Below are 22,229 nucleotides of genomic sequence, written 5' to 3' on the forward strand. Positions count from 1 at the left end.
TTTACTTTTATTTATACAGAAGGACCCTCATTTATGATTGCTTTTTAAATTGGCTTTATAAATGCATGATTAGGAGTAAACATTTTTGAGTTTTATACTACATCAAAGATCTTGACTCTCAACTTCCAATCAATATTTTGTATCAGGCTGGGTGCGGTTGCTCATGCCTGTAATCCCAGAACTTTGGGGGACCAAGGTGGGTGGATGGCTTGAGCCCAGGAGTTCAACACCAGTCTTGGCAACATAGCAAGACCCTGTCTCTTCCAATAACAACAACAAAAAATTAACCAGGTGTGGTGGCGTGTGTTTACAGTTCCAGTTACTTGGGAGGCTGAGGTAGGAGGATTGCTTGAACCTAGGAGGTCAAGGCTGTAGTGAGCTTATTTTGCCATTGCACTGGGCACATGTGAGACCCCGTCTCAAAAAAAAAAAAAAAATAGTTTGAGGCATTAAAAATAAACAGCTTGAGGGCCATTTCAAAAAGATAACTAAGAAATATTTGTGAATATGTATATGCGCTGAGATTTCTTACTAATTTTACCAGTCCCCAATTCTGACAAATTAAAGACAGAAATAAGATCTTATAGACAAGATCTTGTGTTATTTAAACTTCTCATCCACAAAACACAGTGAGCACTGTTTCTGTCTACTTATGTTGTTTCCATACTTTAGTGAATACCAACATGATACAACACATATCCTTGTATTATATTATTGTGCATGCTTTATATTATGTATCTGTCACTTCTCTATTCACACATGAACACATGTATATATAATACACAAATCATTATCTGTCAATCATCTATTTCTAGATATTGGGGTCAGTTTTTAGAAGTGGAATTACTAGGTTAAAGGATATGTTTGTTTATAATTAAAAATAGTATTTACATTGCCCTTTATTGACTTGATAATTAATACTACCTCTACTAGAAATAGAAAAGAACGATACTTTTGTTTTTCTTATATACTTGATCGGATAGTGGATTGTCAAATTTCATTTTCCCCATGTATTGCATCATTGTTTTAAATAACATTTCTTTAATGATAAATGCTCATGAGAATCTTTTTGGTAAGTTCAAAAGCTACTTATTATATTTTCTTCTTTGTTCTTCGGGCCCTCTTCCCATATCCTGACAAAACTTTCAATACAGGTATTTCGTCTTTTCTTGGTTTCCTTTTCTTAAACTTTGTAAAATATGCAGGATCTGACCATTGTCAGTGGTAGGTATTGCTCTTAATACTTCCATGCGAATGGACTGTCTCTACGCTTGGCATTATCATCTGAGTAAGATAATGTACCAATTTATTGCTACATCTGCTTTCATTATAAACCCATAATTACATTTAAATCTTTCTGGCTAGGAATTGTTGATTTCTGAAAGCCAATATGATGCCTATTCTGAAGAGAATTGTATCAAAGGCCTCTTTAGTTTTTATCAGTGAACAAATGTTGCCGTAATGTTTTTGTAACATGCATTTATATCATGATCACTACCAGACATAGCCTCAGTCTATCATTGTAGAAGACATTTTAATTTGATTTTCCTATGGATTATTCCATATAAAGATTAGAATTCATAAGCATACCAACATTAATTTTTAAGGGTCATTTATATAAGTCTCTGATTATAATCCTTTCCACTATACCTCTTCCTACAGCCAGGATACTTTTCTACTTGACTTATTTTATAAAGCATTTTTTCCCCCATAGATATCAAGGTAGTGCCATCAGAAGAAAAGACCTATACCCTTTGGCAAACAAATTGTACAAAGTGATAAACATTAAGAATAACCCCCTGCCAGCAGACAAATATTGTAAACACGCGAACCTTTTATAAAGATAAATTGTGAAAGGGTACAGTTATACTTCAGCTGTCAGCATAGCCGCTGGAGGGTGACTAGGGATGTGGTGTGACAGGATTCTCACTAAACTCACTGTGTTTATAAAAGACTGGGACACAGGTCCACGCTATCCACTAAGATGCTGGCTTTCCCTCTGTAGTACTTTCTGGCTGATTCTGATTTTGAAATTCTTTTTACTTCTCAAGGAAATCAAGACATTGTTTTTGAAAAGGAATGGATTTTAAATGGCCTATTAAAGTATTTACATGGTTGCTGAATGTCCTCCTCTATTGTTTCGAAGCAAATTATGGGAATTTGGAAGCACTTTGAATTGTTACTCTATTCTGTTTTTTCCATTTTATTTCTGCTCTGAAGCAAATAGTATATAATTTGATTATTACTGATATCATAAAATCAATTTTATTTAAGACTGGAAAGTATCATCAGACTGCTTTTATATCCTGGATCAAAGGCTTTTTAGGAATTTGAAATTGTCCTTTGCTTAATTTTCCAGTATTCCAAGCTCTCTTGCCTACTTTCCCTGGAACAATTTCCTATTAATTTAAGTTAATTCACTTAAATTACAATTGAGTGAAAGCTACAATACAACTATGTATTTTGCAGACCCTGTTTTCAATATAGTTTTGTAAATCCCATAGCCCACATCTCACTGGAGTATCCTTAGCTATTTAATATCACTCCTCTATGATGCCAGTCTCAGTTACTGTTTTTCTTTCAACTGCTCTGTTACTGTTCTGTTCTTGTCAGCATTGTGCATTCTAAGTGTTTAGAGTAACATATATCTGGCAAGTGAAATGAATATAAGATATATTTATGAGAGTAGAGTACCGACAGCTTTAAGCTATGGATGAGTTAGTTGGTTTTTTAACTCTAGTGGCCTCTTCATAATTAATCCACTATTTATTATTATCTACTCTTTAGTCATAAACCTTGTACTTCACTAATTCTTTTGTTAATTTATTCACCCAAAAAGAAATCATAATTCTTACTATGTGTTGGGTATTATTCCACGCGAGGAACAAAACAAAGACCTGGCCTCTCTCATTGTGTGGGAGAGAGAAAAAAACAAACGACAGGAAGATATGTAATGTCAGGTGCCATGAAGAAAACAAAAGAAAGGCAGGAGAATAGAGAGTGATGGGATAGTCAAGGAAGGCGTCTCAGAGGGGGGCCACTTGAGCAGAGACCTGCATGAAGTGGGGGAGCAGCCGTGCCTATATCAAGGGGAAGTTTCTAGGTAGAGGTAGGAAAAATGTCAGAGCTCTGAAGAGAATGTATAGCTTAATAGAAGGTTGGGCTCCAGCTTCATCACTTCCAGTAACACTGTGCTCAAGGGTGAGCATGAGTGGGAATGAGCATGGAATGGGTGGGAATGAGCTAGCTAGGATAGAGAGAGAATATCCAGCCTCACGACAGGCAGGGGGACAGTGAGGTGGCCACATAGTGGGGGAACCTCTGCCTGACATGACAACAAAAAAGATTGTGGGGAAATAGAATCCCAAAATTTATTTTTCCTTCTTTACAAAAATGTTAAAATTTAGGGCCAGGTGCAGTGGGTCATGCCTGGCCAAGGTGGGCAGATCATGAGGTCAGGAGATGGAGAATATCCTGGCTAACACAGTGAAACCTCCTCTCTACTAAAAATACAAAATATTAGCCAGGCGTGATGGCACACGCCTATAGTCCCAGCTACTTGGGAGGGTGAGGCAGGAGAATCGCTTGGACCCAGGAGGCAGAGTTGCAGTGAGCCGAGATTGCACGACTGTATTCCAGCCTGGGCAACAGAATGAGACTGTCTCAAAAAATAATAAAATAAAAATTAGTTGATGGCCTAAAATTAACAACATATTGGCATCATCAGAATTGCCATTTGAAAATTATATGCAATAGAAGGTCAAGTCCAAATATCCAGACGTATATGAAAAGATGAAAAAGCTGCTCAAATTTGCTACTAGTCAAGGAGATGAAAGCAATGAGAGGGATTGATGTTTTGATTAGCCTGGATTGGAACTTTGATAACTCTGATACTTTGATAATTCTTATTGTTATCAAAAAGCTATGGGATTTGCCTTAGGTGTTACCAAAGACCGGATGAAGGACATTTTATAATGTTTGAAAACAGTAATAGGAAAAAAAAAATGAAGCTGTTTCCTAATTGTATCTACTAAATTCACCCATTTCTCTCTTCCTCTCTCTCTCACTCTCTCTCTTCCATCTCACTCCCCACTATCATATTTATAATGTCATATGATCAGGGAGAAAGATATGACGGGATACATATCAGATTGTTAACTTGAGTTAACTTGGCTGGGAGATGCTATGGAAGAAGATGAAAGGGGGAGGGGAAGTCACATAAAAGTACTGCAATACCAGAAACCCTGACTACATTTATGCATTTTCGTGTATGTACAATATCTTTTCAGAGTAACTGACACTGATGGGAGGTATAAATTGAAGTGTGTTGTGGAATATATACAGACTTTAATGAAAGAATCACTAGGGACACAGAAGTAGCAAAAATAAAATGTAGACCAGTAATATTCATATTTTTGTTTGTAGGGCATAAATTGGAATTGCAAAATAAAAAATGAAGTTAGCTATTTGACTATGAAAGTCCAGATTTCTAGAAAAAAATCTGTGTGATACATTGAAAATTTTTTTCACCTAGTTTCACTTGTAATGAGTAATACAGAAAAGAAAAAGACTGGAAATTACCATTTTTTCACCAAGCATGTAGGCTAGCTACATGTTCTGAGTGGTTCACAGATTGAGGGCTTAAATGGTTCCCTACTTACTTATATTTTAGCAAATAGCTGTTTCAGAAAATGTTTTAACTGCAAACTACCCTGGAAGTAACTTGTCTTAAGTTGTGTGTCCCTTCCTGAATTTGTTAAGGCATGAGTTTCTGCTTTGACTTTTAGGTTTGGTGTTTTGTGGGTAGACACAGGGACAAGAGACAGTGAGGGATGTGCCTTATGACTGATTGGGTGGGAAAAGCTGTACTCTGTTGTAGAGAGTTTCCCCATCCTCTGCTGCTGCCATTTTTGAATTGACTGGAAACCAGGAGGTCCCTTGTCCATGATTCACCTGGTGGCCTCAGCCAACTTTCAAAGTAAAAGTTTGCATTTCTTGAACTTTCTAAATTGGAGTTGTTATACAACCCAGGAAAGGGCAATACAGTAGGTAAAAGGATTTAGGTATTCACTGGAAAAAAATTTTAATCCACATTTAAGAAGCAATTGGTGCAAATCAAAACACACATACACATGATTAGAATGAAAATGATTTCCGTATTTATGTTTGTCAGCAATATAGTTATTTACAAATAACCCATATGAAAATGTAAAAAAGCATATTACATCTTCACATGCCATCTGTATTGACTGAATAAAGCTTAGTGACATTATTTGCAAATCTGTAGTTAATTGTACATAGACATTTTGTGCGTTAAAAAGGAAATGTACATAATGTAAAATAAATTACATTACGCAATTTACAAAGTAATATTAACAAAAATTCTTAGACAGCTGCCTCCTTATTTAAACAAAATAAATATTCAGGTAGTTAAATTAACATAAAATACACATTTAGGGAATAATAATTTATAGAAAGACAGATTGTAAATTTTAATAAAGTTATATTTTACAATGATTGATAGATACTGATCTCTTCAAATCTGTGTGATAGAAATGGAGAAAAAAAGTACCAGAAAAGGAATCTAAATGTTTACTTTCTAAAAATAAACACAAACAGATTTCTGAAAAATAGGGAAAAGTTTACTTGAGGGTTAAAAGTAGGTAATCTAGAAACTATGGCTTAAAAACAATAAATCTACAAAACACAACAAGACTGACAATTATATTCTAAATAATACAGAGATTTTTGATCACTGAAAACATGACCCCCACAAACTAAAGCTCTTCATATACTGCCCATTTTTAAGATCTGACTTGGTAGAAACACAGAAAAATAAAAATGCAAAATTAACTGTTGAGCATTAGTTTCATTCATTTAATAATGTAGACATAACCATTTTTCATTGTCCCTGCTAGATATAAGATTATTATAACACACTGCAAACCATCCTTTTTATAAATGGATAACTATTTGCTTGGCTCACACACCAGTTTCTGATACCTGAAATCCTGTCCTGCAGCCAGGGCCACCTGAGGGCAGGACCTGGGGAGACCCTTATTCCCAGAACAGGCAGATGTAGTTCTCACAACTAAACTAGTCCCAGGAAAGATCACATTCCGACAAGATTCCTCACAGATTTGCTCAAGGACTACTGTTTTTTCAACACCCTCAATCTTAGAGTGGAAATAGAAGAACCCACACTTGAATTTGGTAATATATTTATAAACAGGAGATCCCAGATCATTTGGGAATTGTGCTTCTCATGTACTATTCAGACCCACGTCAGCTTTAGAACAGGCTCTCCCTTCTGTATGGTACTGAAAAGTACAGTCCTCCCTCACTGTCCTGTGGTGTGGAATGTGAACAGACTCGAGATGGAGGCAGGAGGATATGGGGTGCTCTAAAGCAAGCGTAGGCATGGACAGTTTTACAGAAAAGGGCTTTTTTTTTTTTTTTTTTTTTTTCTGCATGCCTTCCACGTTTTTCCTTTTCCCTTTATTCATTTCTTTGACCAGTGGGTTTGGTGCAAATCAGGATGTTCACACTCTGAGTGAGTGACACTTTGATTCTAATAGGGAAGGAAATATAGGAATTCTTTTTTTTAAATTAAAACATTGGGCATGTTTAGTGGGAAGTAGGTAAGAATAGCTGTTGAGAGTAGAAAGAGACCAAGCAGAGAAAATCAGAAAGGGCCAAGGATACAGGTTGTTGGGGGAGGTAAATAAGTGTGTGAGAGGTCTATTCAATTTCTGTGAGAAGGAAGACGTGAATTTACCTTGAAATGTCCAGGACTTAACAGGGGTCTGATTAAGCTACAATGACCACTGCCACCTACCTGAGGGTGGGGCAGGGAAAAATCAAACTCCTAATACTGTGGCCTAAAGACATGTACGTTACGTAGGGGAAAATACTAACCCCATCTAAAAACGAACGTAGAGTAAAAGTCAACATGTTTCAGTGCTATCTTCACTCATTAAGCATTTTTTCCTTCTTTTGGATGTCTGTCTTAAGTACCTATGTATACAAAAGCCATTACTTTTTTCTTTTACAGTGCCTAGCACAATGTCTTATATGTCAATAAATATTTGCCTTGTTAGAAGTAATTTGTGCTTTGTTATAAGTGATTAAAAACAAGCTTTTATGCACTCTTCTTAAACTCACTTAAGCTACACCGTAGTGTCCTCAAAAAAGGCTTTGAAAGTAAGATTACAGTCCACATATTGGATTAGGTATTGATGAATAAGCAAATCAGCCCCTTTCAAAAGAGATCAGTTAGTCCTATTCTACATGGTTTCCAGTGAAATAGTCCAGCAAAGTCATATAATACTGCGTCAAACTTTTTCTGCTCTTCTTTTTTTAAAAACCAAACAGACCTTCATTCTAGGGAACAACAGTTCTACATCTTTTACCCCCTCGGTAAGGTAAAAGTGTCAATAGAGAAGTTACTACTATATTCCCCTCCCAAATTTTTAGAAGGAACAGGAAAAATAAGGTTTTGATGAAATTCCAATAAAATATTTAACTCATTATTGTCTCATGCCAGAAACAAAAATAAGGCCATTTTCATGTTATAAACATGAATATAATAACCTTCCATTTGTCCAAAATAGCCAGATTGCTACATTCTCCTCTTTCCACCTTTCTAACGAGGTTATCCAGTATTTATTTATCCTAACAGTGACCTTCCAATATGTTCTCTAATATTAGGTCATGTTGAACCTAATTTCCTCTGTCTCATATATATGTGTGCGTGTGTGTGTATATATATATATATGCGTGCATATATGCTGTAAAATCTAATCAATTTATGAATAAAATGTATTTTTCATAACATTCTATAATTTTGATTTTCTAATTAATTCTTATAGGTAGGATGATACTAATCTTTTCTGAATTAATGACATTTTACAATATCTTAAGTATAGCTTCAGTAGGTATTCTATCCCACATTTCAAAATTAATAGGTGTTGCACACATTTCATAAGAGGGTTAGCTGAATTTTTCAAGTAACCACAATAGAGTCTTTCTTAACTATTTTGGACAAATGGAGTTTATTTTATTCAAAGAGATCAACTTTAGGATTATCTGGAAGACCCCTGAGTATATATGTTGACAATCACAGTTTTAAAGTAACGATATTATGTTTTCTTCCTCTTTCTTTAATAAAACAGATAAAATGGACTTTTTTATGGTTTTCTTTAAATCCTTGCTTTAAAGTAAAATTTTCATCTTCCTGACTACCTGTTCTCTTTGAAATGATTTACATTTCCTAATATAGTGAATATTGAATGAGGAATTAGCGCTTACTGCATTTAGTTCCTATTGAAATACATACAAATATTTTCATTTTGGGGACAATGACATCCTAACCTGATGTCTTTTGTAATCTTTGCAAATACTCTAATGAACAGCAGGGGGAGTTCATACTCCAGTATGAAGGTAAAATACCTTCTAATCCAAAACACTTTTACAGGAACACAACTGTTTAAGATAAAATAGCATGTTTGTTAGTTATATTATTTTTCAAATATCCTGAAAAGCTAGTGTCCTCTCTCACAAAGGTTGTTGCAATAATGTTGCCTGAAAATGGTATTGCTTTTTAATGGCACCTTTTGAGTTTTCTTTTCATTTGCAAGAAGTCTGCTGAGTTAGTTAAATATTGTTCCACTGTGCCATTCCCAGGGCTACATCTGTAGAAAATATAGCTACTTCTGATACAGTGGGAAATGTAATGACTGTAAATTCTCACCTATGAAAAATGAATGAAAACGAAAGATGACACCATGGAGAGTTAGCATTAAAAAACATCCAGACCAGGGGTCAGCAAAATATGACCTGCAAAGGTGGCCTACTGGCTGTTTTTGTAAGGGAAGTTATATAGGAAAACAGTTATGTTCATTCTTTTATTTACTAAGATTGCATTAGCAGAATGGCAAAGTTGAGAAGTTGCAACATAGACCTTGTGGAAAATATTTTCTATATAGTCCTTTACAGAAAAAGTTTGCCACTCTTGCTCTAGATATGCAATGAAGTCTTGGATAAGATATTTATTCTTCTCTTTTAAAATTTTAGTTTTGAAATCATACATTGAAGAGATTGCTTCAAATTTTGCCAGTGAGAAAGGCAAAAGACTATGGATTTTGAAATACTGCCTGCAAGACAGACATTCAATCTGAAACTGGGAAATCAGAGAGAAAGAAAAATCAACATATAATTTTGATTTCCTTTAGTTACAAAAGTCATTGATACATTATTTATTTTCTCCATCTGCTCAAAATTAAAAAGACATCCAGTTCCTTTTTTTTTCTTAACAAAGATAACAAATATAAAAATCTAGTCATAAACAGCCTTCAAAGAACAATTACAAACCAACTAGAGGAATCCACCTTTTAGAGGGTTAAGGGGTTAGGGACTTCAACACTTAAATTACCGCCATGTTGTCAATTTCACAATGGCTGCAGTGATGAGGAAGTGTGTGTACAGCAGGTGTAATAGCTGATTTCATCTTGCTGCCATCCAAACTGAACTTTACTCTCTTCAGGATACAAGAACTTGCAAATGTCTTCATGCCACTCTTGGCACAGATGTCTTCATCCCACATGAAAAGAGGCAGTTTCTATGGCAATACTGGTTAAGCGCCTATCATGCTGCACTAATATAGTGCAAAAATGTGCCTTCCATATAGCAAAAAAGATGCAGGCAACCAGTTTGAAAATCAGGGAAAGTAGAAACATATTGTATTAACACAAGTAAATTAGTTTTCCAGACAATTACCACTATAAAATACTGAACTTGAGGACTCGTTCTTCTAAGACACTAGTACTTGTCCAGCATTCTTACTTTGGAGAGAGACAAGAAGTCTTAAAAAAGAGGCTTTGTCTCTGAAATGCAGGTCAATAAAATCTACCATCGACCACCAAGATGCTGAATTTATTCAATGGATTTTCTGCTTAGCTTAGAGTTTATTTGTTATGCGTTGTTAAAATTGCTTATTAGCAAGTACATAATCTGACATAATGTGTATCATTCAACTGAGTACACATGTTAATTTGACTATAGTATTGCGGAGATCTTGGTAGAAACTCTTCATGCTAGGAAGTTTTATGGATTAACACTGCAGACAGTCTTGTATCAGGCATCCTAACTGGCCAATTCCACCATTATTTTTTAGAGATGAAAGTGGTTTTTCAGTCGGTAGATTTCAGAAAAGATGACATAAAACTTTCAGAATGCAGCATGTATTCAGCTAAATCTCCTATAATTCTCACGGTTGATGGTCTGTATATAAGTGGTACTGTCTTAAATATCTCCAGTGGCAGTATGATTTTCACTCTTGTCTTTATGATGCCATTTTTAAAAATTAAAATATATTTTAATCCACACAGTTTGGATACATTTGTTGTGGCCTCTGGACATCTTTGAAGTCAGAAAGCCGAAAGTGGTTGTTGCCAGGAAAAGTTATATGTTACATGTCGGCATCTCCATCATAGGCTAAGGTTAAAGGTTTCAGTCGGTTGTTTTGCCTTCTTTGGGGTTTCTTTGGCTTTTTGCTGTAAAAAAAATTCGGAATTAGGAGAAAGAAAATCAGTTTCTAATTGTAAATTTGATTGCTTTAAGCGAAAAAAAGTAAAAGCAAATTGATAAAATGAAATTGCCTCGTTGCCTGCATTGCCTAAAGTCTACCTTAGAATTTGATTTTCTGATCTTGAATTTCAGTTTTATGCTTTGAATAAACTCTAAGTAAACTTCAAGTGTTTCACTACCCTACAAAAGATAAATTATCCAAGTGGGATTCTTTTAGTATTAACAACAGAAATAAAATCATAGTAGGGTCATTTTCATTTGGCCAGAAACCTTTATAAATAATGCATAATTTATAAATTATACATGTTTTAGAAGATACTTGAATATGATTAGGTATTACTGTAATATCTTCCTCCATTAGTAATTCAATATAAAAATCTACAGTTCACCATATTGAGTACAAAGCAATATTTTCTTGAAAGTATGCAAGAGAACATACTCGAGAAGATGACCTGCAGCAAGTTCTTGCTCATCTTTAGAAATGAAATGGCTCAGATTTGGTAGCTTTTAGCCCATCTAGGACTAAAGCCATGTTTATTTAGAAATTCATGTGAACACCAGATAAATGTAGAGTACTTATTTGAGACATTAGTTTGCTGTTTCTGTGTTACAATTAAGTATCTCTTTGGATTTTTAATTATTTAAACACTCACCAAGCTAGATAAATCATGGAGACAATAAAGATGAGTAACACAAATGCCCCAGCTGCTACACCGTAAACCCAGGTCTTTAGTCTCCCATCTAAGAAGAATGGATATTAGTTATTAATTTACATTAGTCTGGCATACATGAGGCAGTCTTTAACTATGACCAATGATCACAGTCATATATGACCAATTTCTTTCAAAACCCAAAAAGAATTATTGCTTCAGCAGAGTTAATGATTAATGCAAAGCTGCTATTATGAGTTAGATTCTGCTTCATTAAAGATAAGCTATCAAGGAAAATTGAACTGAAAAATTATAAATGTTTGACTTCAGATTTCAAGTTTCTTTGGCTAAACTTCAGCTGCCTTTCATCTCAATTTTACTTCAAACTCAATACATGTGTAATGCTATATAAACATTTTCTTCTGATTTTCAGTGTATTTTGAGAATTGCAATGATAAGAAAAGATGAAAAATGCAATTTTAAGAAAGTTTCTACAAACTCGAGTTAATGCAGATAGGTATTTAAACAAAAACTTTGTCATTTTTATTCCAGGTAAAATGAAAGTGAATATATTTAACATTTTATGGAATTAATAATCTTTTATCTAGTCTGCACTTACAATGTGTTTTAAAATTGGCTGACAATGTCATTTTCAAAAACAACTGGTTTGGTTAACATATAAAAGGCTCTATAAATAATTTTTTTCTACCTTTTCTATTATATGGAATCAGACATAACAGGAACTTTTGTAATTTGTGTTTCTGGTCTCATCTTTGAACTCCTCAGTTTTATGCTCCGAATAAACTTCAAGCACAAGATGTTATTAATGACATTGGCTAATTTAATTTGATCCTCACATCAACATATATTTTCTGTTGCAATTAAATATTTGATCTTAGTGTTAAAATTATAGATTGGGCAAAATTGACCTCACATAGACTCTGGTTTATTCAATATTTGAAAGGCATCAAATGGAAATTGGTACTGTGGAATTTTTTCGCCTGGAGTTAGATCAAGTTAGAGGTTCATTTGCTGGGAATAAACTCAATTAATAGTCTAAATATCCTTTCTTTCTAATCCTAAAGTTTTTTTTTTTTAATTTGAGCCCAGTTTAGAATCAAAAGAGCTGTTCCACGATTGAGGTTCTCTGTTGAGAGTTTCTTCAACAAATGTTTTTTGGGGTTTTTCAAAATCAAAGAATATCTAAGTTTTCAGAACATGCACCTTTTAAATATATTAAAATTTTAACTTTGGGGAAACTATATATAAAATTTAAAATAATGACAATAATATTCTTTTTTTTTCAAAAGGACTGGTTTTGATCCGAGGAGATCTGCTTCAATTCTTAGTAAACGTCAAAATTGCTACTGGTTGTCTGCTAGTCCATCGTCTTAAACACTGAGGGAAGAGTTTCCCATGCTTACACAGATAAGTCAGCCTTGCAAAATAAATCATACTTTCAGCTAAATAAGCCAATTAAAGCAGGAATAATGTGATTAAAAGCAAATCACCCAAACACTTAAAATATCTTAAAAATCCAATATTTATTCTCCAATAAGGGAAAGTATTCAGACTTAATGCATAGAAATGGAGATGTGCTAGCTATGCAGATTCCTTCCATCTTTTCTCATGTTTCTAATGGCATTTTAAAGTAGACTATGCCTGGCTCTGCCTGGAGATTACTTCATGGACTAGTAGTTCCTCAAGGATGTGAGAAAAAGTGGCATATTAGCTGCTTTATAATCCATGTAGCACATTTTCAAGCACCAGGTTAGTTCTAGGGATGAGCATATGATGAAATCCAACTGAGGAGGGAAAGTGTGCAGAGTAGAGAATAGCATATCATGAGGTATTCAAGCATTTGCCTGTATTGGCTTTGCATTTATTACCAGATACATTAAGAGCTGTCTGTGAATGTGAAAACAAATTTGGATCATCCTATCCAGAAGGGAAGGCTCCATTGTCTCCCTGTTTATCCGGCACTAGTACAGATTCCAAGTATTTGAGTATGCTGACTTTTAGGGCTAATACAAACTGGTCTAGCTACCACGTGTGCCCTGGCACAGAACTGCATTACTGATGTTTTTATTTAAGGGTCAAACTATTACTGTTCCTACGATCAAATGAAAAATTCTGGAATGTCTTTATAGTCTCCTTTATCCTAGTTCTGAATGACAACACATTTTTTAAAATTCATGTTTCTAACTTTGTTCAATTTGAAATTAATTATACTTGTAATTTTTGGACTAGAATTGAATTGAATTATATTGATCCAAAATTTTTTCTCAGAAGAATGTAATTTCATTTCTCTGAACTTCAAACATGAGTTATTTTCCATAATGATAGTAAAAAATTGAAGAACAGATGGCACTATCAGAATAAAGGCATGTAGATAAAATAATCAATAGCTCATATAAAAATGCTTTGCTCACTTTTTTAATCCTTTGGCATTGCCTAAAATAACTAAAGGTTTCTATTGCAACACTAGTCTAGTCGGTTCACCTGGCCCAAATGGCTGCAGAAACCAGGTCCTTCCCCGTCCTGCTGGGTTACTGGAGGGTTGGGTTGGATGTACAGCCCGACTGGTTTTCACATCTCCTCTTTTGTCCTCCATGGTGGGTAATACCACCACGGGGATAAGTGTGCATTGCTCAAGGGTGCTGTTAGAAGACATGACTTCAGTGTACCCTTCTTCACAGTGGCATGTTTTTGTCTGCAGGAGAACAAGAAGATTTACACTAGCCATGCAAGGAATCTTTGAAAGTCTAGCAGACCTGACTTGAAGAGAAGGCTCTAAACAAGGTTTGTTTTGGGAATTACTATACATAATTCCTGTACTATTTTTTAACTACACAGAAACATACTTTTGGCATTATATGAAAAGGTATTCTAAAGGTGAAAGCAAGTGAATTCAGGACTTTTTAGATTGATAAAAGGAGATGTCTAAAATGGGATTTTTATGCCTCAAGACATGCTTTCTTTGGAGGAAGATAAACTGCATAAGAGACAGTGGGGTGACACATGATGGAGCTGGCTTGTCTGCCCTGATGAATGTACACATACCTCGCTACAGTACGAGTGGGGTTGACTACACGGTGGGTTACAAGACCTGTCGGCATCAGGCTGGCTCATCACCAAGCAGCCCCCTGCAGAACAGAAAATCATGTTTTGACCAATAATATATCTTGCTATGATGAAAATACACTGTGGTTAGTGTCTTGTCTTTGAATCTTGAACCACCTTGGGAATCCCAGGAATTTTTCTGCCAGTGGTTGACTGTGAAATATTTGGTTAACCTTGACCACCTTATTGAGTGACTCCAGGCCCTTTTTACCCAGGGGAGCTAGCTCAGTGCCTGGTACTCAGCAGGTATTCAACAAGCATTTGTTGAAAGAATGATTTTATAGCTGCTATTTTGAAAATACTAATTGCACACAAGCTTTTTCTGTCAGGAGCACACGAATCCAAGTCCAGCAATTGAAAAGCTGATTTCATTTCAAGTTAAAATTCTTTCTTGGAGATTCAAAACAATAGTTTTCACGTCCTTTGAAATAACTCTTCAGCTCTTTATGTTAAATAAATGTTTTCTTTAAATAATGCATATTTCTTTTTTAGAAAAGTCACAATTTCTGCTAATTCATGGTGTTTTTTGGATACAGAGAAGAAAACAAATGTATCTACTAAATCATTTGTTTTGCACTATGGTTTTAACTTGATATTACAGCTGTTTATCTCTCGTTTATTTTCAAGTGTAGTACCAACTGTGCCTAATTTTGTCTCAAGTGAGGTTTTAAGATGGAAATAGATGTCATAAAAAACATTGGTGACGTGAAGGAAGCTCATATTTTCAAACTATACTTGTTCAGTTTAACAGAATTTTAGCAAAACAAAATTTTTTCTTTATTTATGGAACTGATGATTCTCTGGAATTTAATCACAGGCGCCTATTGCTAATTGTTTGTGTTTCTCTCAATATTATAATCACAAAATACTCATAGAAAAATTGTCACAGAAAAGCAGTTAGTCATTGCAAGGCAATCGCAGTTAATTGGCCACACTGAAGTTATTATTAAACACACACACAAAAAGCAGTATTTTGAGTTTCTTACAAGGACAATTCATAAATTAAAGCAATTGATCAAGATAGGTAATATACTTTACATGCTTGTCTATTTGTCATAAAGAATCTCATCTCTCCTAAAAGATGAAAGAAGAATGCATATAGAGCTTAACACAAATCATTTACACATTGGCCTTTTGGTACTACTGAATAGCATTAGAAATAATCCATTGTGCACTTTGCTGAATTGAAAAGAAATTAAAAATATGATTTTATAGGTAAGTCTTTTAAAATTCGACTTACCTTTGCATTGGGGGAATAGCCCCAATTGCAGTGGAAAAAGAGTTTTTAATATGTAGAAGAAAAGTCAGGTAAATATTATTTGCATCCATTATTGAAAAAAAACTGCAAAACTTACAGGATCATCTAGAGAAGCTGTTAAATTTTCTTTGAATAGTTTAAAAAAGAATGGAGACATTTATTTCCAATCTCTGAGCTCAATGGATGACTTCTGTAACACCTCCTCATTCAGAAAGCCTGTCTATCCCTCTCAGGACTCTTCTCACTCCATACCTCTTAGAGTGGGGTAGATGGAGCAGATTTTTCTCCCAAAAAATAACACAGTGAGAGAGCAAAGGTTTCTACTAGATGTCTTTTCTTTGTTCTGTATGTGACCACAGGGAGTTGTTATTATTAAGGGTTTCTTGAGAGAGCTTTCTCATGTATAAAATCATATCTTCACAAGAAAAAAATTGACATCCTGATCCAGCTCCCATATGGAGGAAATAAGTAATTGGGTTTCAATAAATCCAGGTAATTTAAAATTCAATATAAAGATGGATAGTTTTCAAGAACCATATTGATCCTTGCTTCTGTTTCTTACTGTGTATATTAAAGTTAAATTTCTAAACAAACATCACTCAGAGGCATCCAAATGCACACTGTTTTTTTCCCCCACAGCAGGGTCAAAACAGCAGCAAGTAAGCAGGTCTGCCTGAGCAGTTAACTGTCAAGACTCCTGCTGTTGCTATGCTATGGCAATTCCTATAAGTTAGATTTATAAAAAGAAATTGCTTATGGAAAGGCTTAGATTTCTGGGTCCATGTGCCTGAAATTAAGGTTCTGGTTCTGACTTGCATTTCTTTCTAGGAAATTTGCTTGGTGGTTCACTACCTATCTTGAACCAAAGTCTCTTCCTCCTTCAAGGGGTCCTTAGGACCCCTCATGCTTACAGGCTTCAGATAGGCTTTTAGTAATTCCACACTAGAGTAGTTCTTTGGAGGTATATGTTGGTCGAAGTACAATCAAATAAAGTTCTTCCTTTGGATTTCTTCTTTGGATATATAATAATTTGGGGATGTGGGCACAGTAGGTGAGCTGCTCAGATGGTCTGGGTTTGAAATTTACCAGTAGGTCTTCCCTATTAATTAATTTAAAAATCTCTAAATCATAGACTTCTGAATTTAAGCAAGGTATTTGGATTTGTATAATCATATTCCCTTGCTGGTATTTTTGGTCTGCATTTATATTGCCTTCAAGGCACAGAAGCAGAAAGTCAAAAAAATTGATTTTTAAACATATAGTAAGTTACTCATATATAAAATTTCTAGAAAAGATCTGAAAATTATTTATAACAATTATTTATTAGAATTAGTATTTTAATTAAATAAGTTTCAGCAGCAATATCTAAAAAGGCTAGGTGAGAGATAATTTGAACCACTATAAAATAAAATAATTTGTCATTGGTCACCAGATGGGTATATACAGCTTAGGCATCCTGAATCCCAAACAGGCTTTGAATACTGAAAGAGTAACTTTGTTTTCTTAATTATTTTCTTCAACCAATCACATGTGTGTTACAGGAAGATTTTCAAAGAACAAAGAGAAACTGGAAGTTTACCTGTTACATTTATACCATCTGACCTTTGACACCACACTGTTCGGGAAGAGCCCTTCCAAGCACTGGCCATCCATTTATATTCATAGCACTGTCCATCTGCAGGGAAATAATAAACATTAGCAGAAGCATTCTGTTACCCAGAAGGACAGTCATGGGGATAGAGTATTAATAACATATTACTGAAAAGTAATAAGCTCATCTCTGATGATTCAAATGTCAATTTATTGTCCTGAAGTTGCCATGCATATGTTTAAAATTGCAGCTATATACCTCAATCCCAACTAATTTTCCATGTCTGCTTTCACACTACCTGGTGGGAACCTAGGTTTTTAATTTAATTTTTAAAAAATATTATGAAATAAATATGCAGCCAGGTATAGAGAATAACTGTATATATATAGTTATATATAATAGTTATATATATAGTTATATATATAGTTATATATAATAGTTATATATAGTTATATATATATAGTTATATAGTTATATATAGTTATATATAGTTATATATATAGTTAGTTATATATATATAATTATATATATATATATCTCCCATCATGCAATTTTAACAAATATTATTTATCCATATTTGCTTCAGTTTTCATTAGCTTGTTGATGAATAAAACATGAGATATATAATTATATTCTTTTCTGTTCTGATCACCCTCCCTATCTGTCCAGCAATACATACTATTCTGAAGATGCATGACTTTCTTTGCCATGCTTTTAATTTTTTCACTATACACACACACACACACACACACACACACATAATTACTATAAACAGAAATGATATATGGTACTACTTTCATACAGTCATAAATTTTAAAAATGTATCCTATTCTGTGTAGCATTCTGAAACTTAGTCAATGTTACAGGTGAAATACTTCTAAGTGATTTTAAAAAATGTAGTACAGTCAGTTTAGTTTAACGGCTACATAGAATTCCATTGTACTACTTAACACAGTTTATTTAGCTATTTTTCTATTAGATTATTTTTAATTTTGTTATTCAAACAATGACCTGAAGGTCAGCCTTGTGCAAATGGCCTGGCGCTTCTTTAAATTACATATCTAGAAGGGAAATTTCTTGGTATCACTGTATGGCTAGCTGAAACTTTATTAAATATTGCTCATTTTTTTCCTGCAAAAGGTGACAATTTACAAATCCATCAGCAGTGCATAAAGACTGCCATTGCTCTAAACACTCATGAAAATTTATAATTGCCAGATTTTAATTTTTTTTGGTTAGTCTTTTGGGTATGGAAAGTTATCTTGTCATTTTAAATTAAAGTTCCTTGATTACTAAAGTTATTGAACAGTAACAAAAATGTTTCAGGACATTTGGATCTCCTGGTACGCAAGCTGCTTATTTAAACATTTGGCCTTCTATGTTTTTTCTCATTGAACTGTAGAAATTCTTCATTCTGGAACAGTGATTCTTAAAGTGCGGTTCAGAGACCCTGGGAGACATTGACATTCTTTCAGAGTGTGAGTGAGGATTTCCTCTTTGCAACTACAATCTGTGTAAGGTTGGATTTTCTTTACATACATAAACTAAAATAAGATTGCAATAAGATGAATGCAGAAGCAGATAAGAGAATCCAGCTGTCTTAAGTTAGACTTCACAGAGATTTGCAAAAATCCAAACAAGACCACTCTTGTCATTAAAGTTATTTTCCATTTGTTATGGTGAACTTATTTTGCAGGAAATTTGTTATTTATAGTAACATACAATTTTGTTTTTTGATCATTTTAAATAAATTAATAAATATTCTAAGTTTTCTATTTTTAAAATTATACATGTCAGAACAGTTCTTTCAGGTCCTCAACAATTTTAAGACTATTAACTTGTTTTGGATCAAAAAGTTCTAGATTTGCTATTCTAGACATGAATCCTTTGAAATTAATTGGCTTCATAAGTATATTTTTCAAGTTTGTGGCTTGTCCTGTAACCTTCTACTGTGTAGAAGTTTTAAATTTTAATTTAAAGAAATTTAAAATTGTTTCCATTTTTGTTTGTGCTTTTGGTGTCATATTTAGGAAATCCTTCTCTACCTTGAGTTCATGAAAATATCCTCTTATATTTAGTATTTACAGTTTGTTCTTCATCTTTAGGTCTATAATTTATCAAAAATATAGTTTTGTATGTGATGTAAGCTAAAGATATTTTTTAAAACTTGATATGGATAACACATTTTGGCAATATTATTCATCCACTCATTCTCCCACTGACTTTCCCTCTGCCACTTACTTACCTATATAAGAATTTGTCCTGGAGATTCTCTTTTCTATTCTTTCAGTCTAATGGCTTAATTGTTGATCAATTACCCTTTTTAACTATTGATGCTTTAGAGTAAGTCTTGATATAAAGCCATGCAAGTCCCTTGAATTATTCTCCCAGTTTTCCTTCTTAAAAACATTCTGGGATCTTCCTGGCCTTTAACTTCTCTGACTTAATTTTAGGATCAATTTCTCAGATTACATTAACAACCTGTTCAAATTGCATAGATTTTACAGGTAAATCTGTATAAAATTTACATGTTATAATATTGAGGCTTTTTATCCATAAACATTTTCACCAACGTTTTAGTTTTATAACTTCCAATAAGATTTTATAATTTTTCATACCTATCTTAGATGATTTTGGTTGCATTTATTTTTTATAGTTTTAGTTTAGTTTTATTGTCAATGCAGTTTTTTCCAATTCTATTTTATAACAGTTTTTCTGGTAAAAAAAAAAAAGACTATTTATTTTGTGTATTGGTTTTTAAATTGTACAATGTTTCTGAATTTTCTTACTTCCAAATAGTCATCTATAAATTATCTTGATTGTCTAAAATGTGAAATTCATATACTATGAGAATGATAATTTTTTTTTTCATTTTCAGTTCTTAAACTTCTGATTACACTTGGCTGGAACCTCCTTCACTAGGTTGACAATAAGTGGCAATAGTGGTATCCTTGTTCTGTTATTGATTCCAAGAGCCTGCCTCTGATGTTTCCCCATGTATTATGATGTTTGTGTAAATTTTGATAGACCTTATTTATTAAGTAAAAGATTCTCTTCTAGTTCAAGTTTGGTCTATAAGTTTTTATTGTGAAAGTGAACTGAATTTTAGAAATACCTTTTAATGTGTATGAAAAATTATATCTTTATTTCTGTTAATGTGATAAATTAAGGGATTTTACTAATATTTGGTTATCTTTGTATTTCAACAATTATAGTCATGATATTATTAAATATTAATTTGGTTAGCTAATATTTTATTTTTATGATTTTGACATCTACTTTCATAAGTAACTTTATTTTTAACTGGTTTTACTGCCAAGGTTATACTCTCATAGTAACTGGGGGTTTGTTACATAGGTATACACGTGACATGAGGGTTTGCTGCACCCATCAACCTGTCATCTACATTAGGTATTTCTCCTAGTGCTATCCCTCCCCCTTACCTCCACCCCCTCACAGGAACCGGTGTGTGATGTTCCATTCCCTGTGTCCATATGTTCTCGTTGTTCAACTCCCACTTATGAGAACGTGTGTGGTGTTTGGTTTTCTGTTCTTGTGATAGTTTGCTAAGAATGATGGTTTCTAGCTTCATCCATGTCCCTGCAAAGGACATGAACTCATCCTTTTTTATGGCTGCATAATATTCCATGGTGTATATGTGCCACATTTTCTTTACCTAGTCTATCATTGATGGGCATTCGGGTTGGTTCCAAGTCTTTGCTATTGTGAACAGTGCTGCAATAAATATACGTGTGCATGTGTCTTTATAATAGAATCGTTCATAATCCTTTACGTATATACCCAGTAATGGGATTGCTGAGTCCAATGGTATTTCTGGTTCTAGATCCTTGGGGAACCACCACACTGTCTTCCACAATGGTTGAACTAATTTATACTTCCACCAACAGTGTAAAAGCGTTCCTGTTTCTCCACATCCTCTCTAGCATCCATTGTATCCTGACTTTTAAATGATCACCATTCTAACTGGTGTGAGATGGTATCTCATTGTGGTTTTGATTTGTGTTTCTCTAATGACCAGTGATGATGAGCTTTTCTTCATGTTTGTTGGCTGCATAATGTCTTCTTTTGAGAAGTGCCCATTCATATTCTTTGCTCACTTTTTGATGGCATTGTTTTTTTCTTGCAAATTTGTTTAAGTTCTTTGTAGATTCTGGATATTAGCCCTTTGTCAGATGGATAGATTGCAAAATTTTTCTCCCAATCGGCAGGTTGCCTGTTCACTCTGATGATAGTTTCTTTTACTGTGCAGAAGTTCTTTAGTTTAATTAGATCCCATTTGTCAGTTTTGGCTTTTGTGCCCATTGCTTTTGGTGTCTTAGTCATGAAGTCTTTGCCCATGCCTATGTCCTGAATAGTATTGCCTAGGTTTTCTTCTATGGTTTTTACGGTTTTAGGTCTGAGGTTTAAGTCTTTAATCCATCTTGAGTGAATTTTTGTATAAGGTGTAAGGAAGGGGTCCAGTTTCAGTTTTCTGCATATGGCTAGCCAGTTTTCCCAACACCATTTATTAAATAGGGAATCCTTTCCCCATTGATTGTTTTTGTCAGGTGTGTCAAAGATCAGATGGTTGTAGATGTGTGGTGTTATTTCTGAGGCCTCTATTGTGTTCCATTGGTCTATATATCTGTTTTGGTACCAGTACCATGCTGTTTTGGTTACCGTAGCCTTGTAGTATGGTTTGAAGTCAGGTAGCATGATGCCTCCAGCTTTGTTCTTTTTGCTTAGGATTGTCTTGGCTATGTGGGCTCTTTTTTTGTTCCAGATGAAACTTAAAGTAGTTTTTTTCTAATTCTGTGAAGAAAGTCAATGGTAACTTGATGGGGATAGCACTGAATCTGTAAATTACTTTGGGCAGTATGGCCATTTTCACAATATTGATTCTTCCTATCCATGATCATGGGATGTTTTTCCATTTGTTTGTGTCCACTCTGATTTCCTTGAGCAGTGGTTTGTAGTTATCCTTGAAGAGGTCCTTCACATCCCTCGTAGGTTGTATTCC

General features: G+C 34.1%; 1 protein-coding gene and 1 long non-coding RNA gene across 2 annotated transcripts in view; one reads left to right on the forward strand and one right to left on the reverse strand.

Moving 5' to 3' along the window:
- LOC104007110 (uncharacterized) overlaps positions 1 to 20,268 on the forward strand; it is a 201,777-nt gene extending 181,509 nt beyond the window's left edge. The window contains exons 4-6 of the long non-coding RNA XR_010158796.1: positions 12,548 to 14,039; positions 18,612 to 18,723; positions 20,088 to 20,268. This is a non-coding gene — a long non-coding RNA (uncharacterized LOC104007110). The remainder of the gene's footprint in view (positions 1 to 12,547; positions 14,040 to 18,611; positions 18,724 to 20,087) is intronic.
- Positions 5,137 to 22,229, reverse strand: part of THSD7A (thrombospondin type 1 domain containing 7A) — a 475,175-nt gene continuing 458,082 nt past the window's right edge. Inside the window, exons 24-28 of the mRNA XM_527669.7 lie at positions 17,198 to 17,293; positions 14,301 to 14,383; positions 13,740 to 13,950; positions 11,241 to 11,328; positions 5,137 to 10,553 (exon numbers count right to left, since the gene is read on the reverse strand). Coding sequence (XP_527669.5) covers positions 10,469 to 10,553; positions 11,241 to 11,328; positions 13,740 to 13,950; positions 14,301 to 14,383; positions 17,198 to 17,293 — 563 coding nt within the window. The 3' untranslated portion in view covers positions 5,137 to 10,468. The remainder of the gene's footprint in view (positions 10,554 to 11,240; positions 11,329 to 13,739; positions 13,951 to 14,300; positions 14,384 to 17,197; positions 17,294 to 22,229) is intronic.

The sequence above is a fragment of the Pan troglodytes genome, chromosome 6 (genome assembly GCF_028858775.2).
Source record: "Pan troglodytes isolate AG18354 chromosome 6, NHGRI_mPanTro3-v2.0_pri, whole genome shotgun sequence".
Taxonomy (NCBI): Eukaryota; Metazoa; Chordata; class Mammalia; order Primates; family Hominidae; genus Pan; species Pan troglodytes.